The 10,802-nt window shown below is 36.8% G+C and overlaps 2 protein-coding genes across 3 annotated transcripts in view; one reads left to right on the top strand and one right to left on the bottom strand.

Annotated features, from left to right (window-relative positions):
• The window catches only part of LOC108949851 (heparan sulfate glucosamine 3-O-sulfotransferase 2-like), a 2,457-nt gene extending 596 nt beyond the window's left edge, over positions 1 to 1,861 (top strand). The window contains exons 2-4 of the mRNA XM_018813759.2: positions 460 to 578; positions 899 to 1,082; positions 1,328 to 1,861. Of these exons, the coding sequence (XP_018669304.1) occupies positions 460 to 578; positions 899 to 1,082; positions 1,328 to 1,861 (837 nt within the window). The remainder of the gene's footprint in view (positions 1 to 459; positions 579 to 898; positions 1,083 to 1,327) is intronic.
• Positions 1,852 to 10,576, bottom strand: LOC100186974 (solute carrier family 22 member 21-like). Of its 2 annotated transcripts, XM_018813756.2 has the most exons (13): positions 10,361 to 10,576; positions 10,236 to 10,288; positions 9,586 to 9,735; positions 8,898 to 9,001; positions 8,139 to 8,293; positions 7,137 to 7,305; positions 6,633 to 6,765; positions 6,245 to 6,345; positions 6,056 to 6,188; positions 4,126 to 4,207; positions 3,751 to 3,933; positions 3,197 to 3,323; positions 1,852 to 2,852 (listed from the first exon to the last, which is right to left on the bottom strand). In XM_018813756.2, the coding sequence occupies exons 1-13, from the start codon at positions 10,524 to 10,526 to the stop codon at positions 2,723 to 2,725; spliced, it is 1,686 nt and encodes a 561-aa protein (XP_018669301.2). In that variant the 5' UTR covers positions 10,527 to 10,576; the 3' UTR covers positions 1,852 to 2,722. The 2 variants fall into 2 exon arrangements, with proteins under 2 accessions (XP_018669301.2, XP_026692288.1); XM_026836487.1 differs by lacking the exons at positions 7,137 to 7,305; positions 8,139 to 8,293.
• Between the last annotated feature and the right edge of the window lie 226 nt (positions 10,577 to 10,802).

Raw genomic sequence — 10,802 nt, 5'->3', positions numbered from 1 at the left:
AATGTAGCAAGCGACAGGCTTTGAACCCATTACCTAATGGGTACAGGCAGGCGCGCTAAACCACTACGGCACGGCGCCTGGACAAAGATTAAACCAAGGAGTGATAAGACATAGAGTAAGGTGGGGAAAGGTGGGATACCTTTTCATTATATTTTCTCGTTTCATTTGGTAATGAACAAAGAAAAATAAAGATTAGAAAACCGTAACCTTACGACCCCCATAGACTGTAGTTACTTGTTTAAAACACGATCAGGATGTTTGGACATTATGTGTCCCATCTTCCCCAACCCTACTATATATGACCACTGCAAAAAAATCTCACCAAAATACGTGGTAACTCGCAAGCGAGCACGAGGTATATGAAACAGAATACGCTGTAACGTCTTCCATGCTGATGCTTGTCATATATGCGAGAATAAATAAGTTACATTTATTCATTCAACGTCACCTTCATTTCAGGTTGGATTTCTTGGTGTGGAAAAATGCGGAACACAAGCGTTGTTTGAATTTGCAAGACAACATCCTTATATTTACTTTCTCACCGGGGAACATATTTGTAAACATCCATCTAACTTCAAGTAAGATAACGCTGTACAAACCAACCTAGGTAGTATATTACACGAAACAAAGAACAGCTCATCGACTAACAACTCATATATAGGCCCCAAAAGCTGCACATATCTTATAGAGTGTGCCTTGCCCTGGGCATGACGCTAAACGATAATTACTCCAACTATAGGTGGCTAGTAATGAATTGCTTAAAAGCCAGACCAACAAAGTTGCTCCTATATATATATATGTGGTCAACCGTAAGCACGAACGCGGGGTATATAGCTCTCGTTGCCTCGCCGCGCAATGGTAAATATTAAATAAGTTTCATTCATTCATACATACAAAGGGACGAATCAGCAAGTTTCAGGGACAAATACAAGGTGATTGCTTTCCGAGATAACAGTTGTTGGAAAAATCCTTCAGCATTTGATCGACACGTCAGTCTTCGTCCGCATAAGATTGTCATCTTGCTTTGTGATCCGGTGTTCAGGGCTTTCTCAATGTATATGCATCATGTCGACTTTAATCCGGTACATTACACTTAGTTATGTTTCATAAAGTTTACAGCTTCAAAGTATGAGATGTATAAGAAACAGACTACGCGTGGTATAACGTCAGTCGTTTCTCCGTCACGTGAGGATGAGTAAGTTACATTAATTTATTCACGGTTGGTTAGACTATAGAAATGTGGAGTGTAGGCTATAAGTACCAAATATAGTTTTACGGTGTTTTTTTATTAATATGCTTAAGTGACATTACACCTTTATTATCACAGAAAGATCGTGAATACGGCAGTTTTGATCAGTGTGTGTCCAACGAAATAAACTACTTGGATGGAATAAAACTAAGAATATTACAAGGCAAGACGGTGAAGGGGAGCAAACGAAAAAGTAGCTTTGCTGATTTTGTAAGCAATGTACACGGAGGACCTTTGCCCATAGTCAGCCTTGGTATATATTCATTGAGATTAGGCGAATTTCTCAAACGATATCAACGAAAAGATGTCCTAATTTTAAGTGGGGAGACTCTGTTGAAAGACCCTGGTTCTCTTATGCTTGAATTGCAAAGCTTTTTGGGCCTACATCCTTACATTACTCCTAAAAGCTTTTACGTAAACGCAAGCACAAATCTGCACTGCATGAATTCGGTATCTAATCAGCGGGTCTGTCTGTATAAAAAGAAATCTCGCACAAGGGGTGAAAACAAACCAACCCCTGAGCCCACAGTCGTTGAAAAACTTAGTGAATTCTATCGACCTTTCAATAAGCAGTTATACGCCACCCTTAACCAGACATTTGATTGGGTTTGAAATTTACTGCGGCCAAGCAATTTAATACGTACGTTGCATATTGTCGTAAACCATTGAGGAGACCATTCAATGCAGGTCATAGGTTTTATTTTAATTAACTTAGGTAAGCTGTAACACATTTAAGTAAGCGTTAATATAACAAAGTTAACAATTAATGCAACATGGTTCACGATCCACAAAACACAACACACTCCGACAATGCGCACCTTACAATGAAAGGTCAGACGAGACGAATGAAAGACGGGTGACGTAGGAAGAGGCGCAGCGATATAGCAATATTATAATATAATAACACCCCACATAAATATTTAATTTCAAAGCATATGTTTAAGCTGAAATAAATGCTGTGTAGAACGATGTAAAGCAATCGGATATGATAAAGTAATGAGGTGTGAACATTTGATAATATATCAGAAGATATATAACCGCAAATAGAAGGCGTGGGCGTGTATGTACCTTTGAGCAAGACACTTAACAGGTTTTGTTTCGACCCAGTGGTTCCTAATGGGCTGTCAAACTGTCAGCCATTCATTAAAAATATTTCAGTAAATGTACACCTACAAAGTAACATACATGATAACTGTGCGTACACGAGGTGTATGAAAACCCAACACTTCTGTTACAACAGCCAAGTAAGTATAAAGCAACCTACATTTAATTCAAAGAAACATAATTATAAAACCATAACGTAGCTACTGTATGTGTGTCATTGGACAATAAGATACTTCATGACCTGATGAATGCGAAATAAATAGACAGTTGAAACTTTTTAACCTTTAAAAGATCCCAATTTTAAAAATTGCTGGAAGATCCATTCACATTAACAATATGCCTGACAGCAACAGCATAAACATGCAGTAACTATGCGACGACACCAACACTTAAAGGTTCAGTAACAGATTTTTGATCTTCGTTGGCGTCATTATTATTTTCTGACCCCTTGCCGATGATTTTGTGAATTTTAAAGATTTCTTTTAAATTCAGTTTTAATCTATAAAAGAAATCGAAGTAATTTTGGTGTGTTTATGTTTTGTTTATATATCATGGTACAGCCAACTTCAAACGCGAATAAACATTTAAAAACTAAATTATCATACCAATATTCATACATAGCTGGATGGGGAAAATGGGACATATTTCATTCTATTTTTTCGCCCCATATTAGCAGTAAACAAAAAACACCCAAACAATTATAATACCGTACCTTTAGGACTCCTATTAAAGGAAAAGGATATTCAGATATTATGCGTTAACGATTTCCAATCTACCCCACAGGACTACACTATACTGCCTCTGCGTATATATGCATTCTATTATCGTATAATTATCTCTTACCTTAACATGTCGTTTTTACTTTCAGGCAGAGTAGCAAGACAAGTCTCAGGCAGCCATAATATAAAAAATGCTGATAGAAAAGAAAGTCCAAAGATGATGAGGTAAGGTAGTGATGAATATGTTTCACCTGGAATGATATACGCAGAAATAATTGGGTAGCGTCAATAATACATTACTGCCTTCAAAATTTCAAAACGTCTTCAATTTCGTTCCGAAACGGCACAAATGAATACGGTATCAAAATGTTGTTCCAAGAATTTTGTTTTCCATGTACGACATTTTTTGTTTCGAATCAACACTGCCTCGCAATTTGAGATAATGGACATGTAAGCAAATTAGGACACAATATATAAATAGTATAGGCTGTTGAGGTGAGATGATTCGTGCTTTATTCCCTTTATCGTCCTATAAGTATGAGCAAAAATAGGTATAGAACCACATAACTCACCTTACTGCTGTAATAAAACAATGACCTAGTGCATTATTGAAACAAGATAACCCCTACCCATGTTTAAACTTTATATAAACGCAATAACCATATACCTAGAATTTACCTGCATAGAGTAAATATGGCGCTACAATAGCACCCACCCTAGCGCTCATGGAACACAGTCCTACTGCAGTGGTTCGTATTGGAGTAGGAAACAGTTCAGCACAGTAGAGATAGATAACAGAAAAACATGCAGCGACACATAACTTCCCAATCATTGCAGAGGCGATAGCTCCTTTCGTGCTAACTATAAACAAATGAGCGATCAAACTACAAGCTCATATGTGGATGCGGAAAAGACCACCCGCGTGTTATAACCACTGCCGTTATGCGCCACGATAAATAAGTTTTACCCTAATTTACCCATTTAAACCAAAAAAGTAAAAACAAAACGCTATTATAGATGATATGTGGAAGTGACCTCCATTAGATAAGTTACCGATATCAATATAAGGCACAGCTCCACAGAAGACACCGGTGCAAACCAGAGAACCAAACACAAACGATTTTCGTCCAATTTTCTGCAGAAGATAATGCGCAAAATGTAAAACTGCTATCATTCGCATATATACACATAAATCTAATACAGTTTTTCTGACAGACTAGTTTTGCGCACCAATGTTTGCTTTTTTTAATTCTGGCGCTACGGTTCGCTCGGGAAAAACAGGACGGGGCTCGTTGCTGCTACCATTGTAGACATGCTGTGTGCCTGAGCTTAAACTAAGAGTCCTTAAACCCATAGTGGTAACTAAATGTGTTGTCTTGCACTCTTGTCATCCACACAAAACTCGCATCCACAAACCAAAACCGGACACAAGGTGCATGAAACAGAACATCCGTGTTCAATCAACTTATATGAGATAAGATTCCGTGGCACAATTGGTTAGCGCGCCTGACTCTATATAACCCAAAAGTAATGAGATCAAGGTTCGTCCCTGCTACCGTTGTTGGCGAATGTGTACTGCAAGATATTTAATGGCAATTGCTCCAAGCCAGTGGTCACCAATGGGTTGTCCAAATTATCAGCCATGTATAAAAAAAGCGACAATAAAACGAAAACACACTGGGTTAGACGGGGCACTTTACAACCACCGTTAATTTTGATGAGTTAGGAATACATGTAAATGTCACAAAATAATGCTGTATACTTTGAAAATCAAGTTTAAACATTCTTTTCATTGCCCCACTGATATAGTTTTTAACATGTGACATGCGTTATTCGCCCGGTGCCGTGGCATAGTGATTAGCGCGCCTGCCTGTAACCCAGAGGTAATGGGTTCAAGGCTCCCATTCTTTCATTAGGTTCAAGGCACCCATTTATTCATTATTACATTGCGAGACATTTGGTATTGTTTGAACAATTGAATGTTGTAACTTACAAATGTATATAGACTTGTCACAACGGAAAATTGATAATAACTATTAACAAACATTTTTGCTACACTGTTTTTTCGCACAATAAACCATTCTTATTATTTATCTTTAAGCGCAAATGACTGAATTTCGAATATATTTTCCATATATGTTATATTGGTAATATATCCGTATAAGACAGTTGAATAACCCCTAAGGTATAAATTATTGAATTGAAAGCAAACTTTTCAGAGTTGGTAATTAAAACCTACAAAACACAATGTGGGGAAAGATGGGACACCAAGTTAAAATGTATTTACATTTGCAGTATTCTGCAACTTGTAGTTAACCTACCGAAACTAACCGGCTGTGCTAGTTTCTTTGCCATGTAAACGTCATAAATATAACGTTAAACCGATATTTCTTTGTTGTTTTTATCTCAAATTTAAGTCATATTGACCCCTGCCTATTTTCCTCATGGTATATCAGTTTTTTTCACAAAACTAAAACTAGATTTATGGGACAAAATCACACAGCACGCAATATTCAAGTTTTTGATATAAATCTATGAAACTGGGTAGTATTATTAAGCGAGCATTCAAAATTATCACTTTAATATTTTGCATTTTTAACTGTTCAAAAAATACTGTTTCTATTTTGCATATTTTTTTTATAACCGTAATCAGCTTTGACGCGCACTTTATAAGGCCGTAATAATAGTGTCTTTCTTGATTACCATTAAATGGGAATCTGTAAAATGAAAACTAAAACAAATCTCGCCAGACAATGTGTCTCATCTTCTCCCATCCTACTATGTGAAACAGAACACCCGAGTTATAAAGAATATATGGTTTTCCGGCCACGTGAGGATAAAGGAAGTATCATTAGTTATTCATTCAAGATGCATTCATTTTGTAACGTAAGACCAATGCACAAATGCCCTTTATGTAACTACGAAAACTGGTCGCCCATTGCCGACTGCTGCATTGAAAGAGGTTTATTTAATGTACCCCTACCTTTAGCGCAAGAATAACAATAGCATATGCTGGAATCTCAACAGCGGCCGCCAGGAAGCAATTTATGTAAGGACTCCCGCCAAAGTTCGAGGTGTTTAGTGAAAGCACGTAATATGCTACAGAGCACGAAAACCTGTAAGAAACATGGCTTTAAACTCTTTTTGATACCATGAAATATACTATACACACCATGTAAAGCATTTATTGAGAAGGGTTGCAAAAACTCTTCTGTGTTTAAAATGACGGAACAAATCCGACCAAGATTCCGCGGTCTCTTTATTCTCTTCTTTCTGTGTAATTAGTTTCAGTTCGTTTAACGATGTTGACTAATTAAATACTAAAGCGAGGGAGAAATATGCAGGCAGGTGCGGTTGCTATATTTGTACCTGATATATAGGGATATCGCGTTTGAACTGGGGGCTCTAAATATGTTTGTATTTAAAGCTGATATCGGTATACAACGATTAAAAAAGAGTAAAAATGCATTAACATTTTACAAACTGGATCTCGACTTTTCTATGGACCTTCATGTTTTAAACTTTAGTTTAAAAAACGATATGGTTCAATGCACGCATACTTTCCAACAGGCGCGCAATTCATCGACGTTTTCTTCAGGAACTCCATTGGACTTCGCTATTTTTCTCACAAGTTTCCAAAACTCTTCAAACTTGCCTTTTGATAAAAGCCAACTTGGTGATTCGTCGATTAGCCTAAATTATTGTAAGTTTTTTTTTATTATGGTTAGGTGTGGATTGAAGCTGAATTACAAATGTACGGTTATTTGCATAACTATGACATGTTGTTTTATTAACCCAAACAACCTCTTTTATAATCAATGCTGGGACTACGTTATTTCTGGTAATAAACAATAAAGATTTACAGAACTATTTACCCGTATATCCTTATGAATCGAATAGAGCGTCGTTTATTGTTAAGGTGTACCCACAAAATTACATGCATGGTAAACTAGGCTGTAAGTGGCACGAGATATATGAAACAAAACCCTCGTGTTATAAAGACTAGCATTGCCTCGACATGTTAAAATAAATAAGTTACATTTAATTAAAATACAAACATTCACCATATATATGGAATAAACAGAAACCCAGTAAGACTTGTAATAAGGTAAAGGGTTCGCCAGTGTGGAAGGAAGTATGCCAGCAATGGTATTAACATATAACCAATGGCGAACGCAGCAATAGTTAATGTGCCCGTGATCACTCGCTTGCTTGTACTAATCACTTCAGAAGCTGTCACAAGTTTGTGTATATATGGTTAGCAATGGGCTATAGCCTGTGCAGTTATACTTTTCTACACACATATATAGTAGGGTGGAGAAGATGGGACACCTTTTTATTCTATTTTCTCACCTTATTTGGTGGTAAACAAAGAACATTCAATAAAGAACAGAAAATATAAAATCGTATCCTGACGACTGCTATATAGAACGTTGTTATAATTGTTTAAAACACGATCAGGATATTTGGATATTATGTGCTAAAGGTGTCCCATCTTACCCCACCTTACTACACAATATGCTGTCGCAATATGATCTCAAATCATATGTACCATATTGGCGTAAAACAGCACATGCTTTTATTTTCTTTTGTCGTTCCATTTTAGAATATTTAACATGTACAGAATTATATAACTGTATTCTCAAGATTGAAAAGAGTGTTATCAATTGTTCGAAACATCGATAGGAAATAAGGGACGTTCTGTGTTAACGGCATTGATCTTTCATATACTATACAGTAACGTGGGGGAAGACGGGATATCTTTAGGACATTATATCCTAATATCCTGATCGTGTTTAAAACAATGAACAACGCCAAATGAAAGTCGCAAAGATACAGTTTTATAATTTTTTGAATGTTCTTTGTTTACTACCAAATGGGACGGAAAAATAGAACGAAATTGTGTCCCATCTTCCCCACCCTACTATAATATAACTTGCAATTACTCTTTGGTTACGCGTTATTTTTGTAAATTGCAGTCATATATAAAAACCAAAATTGCGAGAGTATTGATAAAGCAAGATATATATTAAAACATTAAATATTTGTAAAACACGATAAATTACCAAGAACATAGGCAGTTGCATAGTTTACGAGGTTCATGGCTCCAGACAAAAACAAAGTGATAGCATACATGATCGGTGATGTGGAAATACCGCACAAACCAAAGCAAACAAACATGCCAAATGTTCCAGCCAAGAATACGGGTCGCCTACCAAACCTGCAAGATGGTGCAATGCAAGTAAACTGATGCGAACTTTTTTACTTTAAAGGAGTGATTTTCATGCCACCTATAGTTTTAAGTCACATGAAAGTATTTGCGATAAGAATTTCCGAATGTAACCGTAAACTGATTGTACTCCTGATCGTATGTTTTGAGCGGTATTTATAACCTCCCTGCAAAAAGGTTACACTCTGCAATACAACTTTAGTTTTTGCAAGTTCCATATTTAGCTCCACGGTATAAAATGGTGGCGCTGTTCTCGTTTATGTTTGTTAAACTCGCTCTATGTTACGTCGCCTTTTTTCTCCCGTTTTGTTCACTCCTGAAACCGTTTAGTTTGACCTTTTTATGAGTGACGGGACGGCAGGCAGATCCCTATTTTAGCCACTCCAATTCATTGCAGGTAATCTTGTGTGTATATTTCTGGTGTTCGCTAATCTGTTACTCGTTATTTATACTGGTTTATTTCATTTTTCTAGTTACCGCTATTATGCTTCAGAGAAATATAAGTTGAAGCCAGAACGAAGCGCGTAATTCTTGAGAGTGGAGGATCTGTTTTAAATACAGCTGAACAAAAGTTTCAGCCGCAGCCACACCATACCTGTCAGATAAAAAGCCACTTAATGTAGATCCACACATAACGCCCGCCATGAATAATGCTGTTAGGAGAGGTCGATACAATGATCTGTCACAAACTAATTCCCACTGAAACATAATATAGCATGAATTGTATATTTAAACACATGAACAATTTTGTTCGAGACATGAACATTTTTTGAATACTTTTATTATCGCTTTAAATAACATAGATCATATTAAATTAAATGAATAAGATAAGGAAGTTAACAGCAAAACGAAAGTCTCTAAAATATATAGGCTATATAGGGGTAAAAACAAGTATTTTTATATTGGAGTCTTATATTGGTATCGGCGATAAATAATTGCCGAAATTAGTCTCGGTTATGCAGTCGCGGGCTTCTTAAAGAAGCATACCAACGAAAAATGAAATTTTGTGTGTTGATAGAAATGCTCAAATGTAACCTAAAGGTACCATCATGGTTTGCAAAAACGAAACAGCTTCTAAAAAATCGCGTGATAAAAACGCTAGACTAAAACAAATTTGTATGTTTCAATAATGCATGGAATTTTCCATACGAAAAAACACTAAAGTTTGACCGTTTCTTGTTTCTAAACTACTATAAAGAAAAGTATGAAAACATAAGAACTGATGGCAAATATGTATTTTACCGCTAAATAATTATTAAATCGTATATTTAATATTTAATCACCTCCGTTACGAATGTAGTTCTATCCGAATCGATGTCAAACACCCAACCGTTAGTACATTGCTTTGTCGTGTTGCTATCGGTAGAAATCATGCCACATTGACTGTACTTAACACCGTCGATATCGTGGTGTGGTATGTGGGCTTCCCAAGTCTGCAAGATAAGTTGATTGGTTTCCGAGATAGCATATAAATTGCTCTAAATGCAATAAATGTAGCTTATTTCTTTGCGTGGCCAGGCACCGACAATCGTTATAGCAAGAGATGTTCTGTTTCATGTGTCTCGTGCCCTCTTACGAGTTACCACCACACATGTAACTTGGTACGTAACTATTTTTTCATGTTTTTTTTTGTATGGATGACAATTTAGATAACCCAGAAGGGACCCATGGATTGAAAGCAATTGGTGTTAAATGAACGTTGCCATGAACGCCTGGCAGCCACAACCCAGTGGCCCAAGGACACATGGCCTTACAGTGGTATAGTAAAGTGGGGAAAGATGGGACACCTTTAACACCTAATATCCAAATAGCCTGATCGTGTTTTAAACAGTTAACAACGGTCTGTGGAAGCCGTGAGGATGTGAGAACACTCTGTGGTATAGAGGCAGGCACCCTAACCACTTTACCACCTAACATATTATGAGCTTGGTACCGCTTTTGGAAGATCGTAGTTTGGTGTCGGTCCACTGCTGTTGCGAAGACACTCTGAAAAACAACCAGCGGTCATGCTCTGTGTTTATTCCGTGTTCGATTATAACAACATGCAGAATATCCCACCTTCAATGCCAGGTACACAACAACGGTGGGGTGGTGTCATTCCCACAAACACAATTGTCAAAACAAGATAACCGTTAGGAATACCGCTAACTACCAGTAAGAGGGTAAGAAGCTTTTGGTAACGACCGAAGCCCCCTACAGCTTTTAAAATATCTTCATAGGACATTGTAACTTCTTATGTACACCTATGTGCAAAATAATGTTCATCGTTCATACACACATGTACAAAGTAGTGCGTGAGATACGACATGTTTTCATTCTATCTTGTTCTATTTAATACATATTTACAGAATTACGTAACTCGATCTTAAATGTTTTTAACGGTGGTTTGGTCCGGGACGCTGGGGCTTACTTCTATAGTCTGTTATAAATAACGGAATACGACTTAACTATAAAACATATAATTTAATAAAAACACTATAAAAACTAAAACGATTTACAT

The sequence above is a fragment of the Ciona intestinalis genome, chromosome 10, assembly GCF_000224145.3.
Source record: "Ciona intestinalis chromosome 10, KH, whole genome shotgun sequence".
Lineage (NCBI taxonomy): Eukaryota > Metazoa > Chordata > Ascidiacea > Phlebobranchia > Cionidae > Ciona > Ciona intestinalis.
This window is presented reverse-complemented; position numbering and strand designations above follow the sequence as displayed.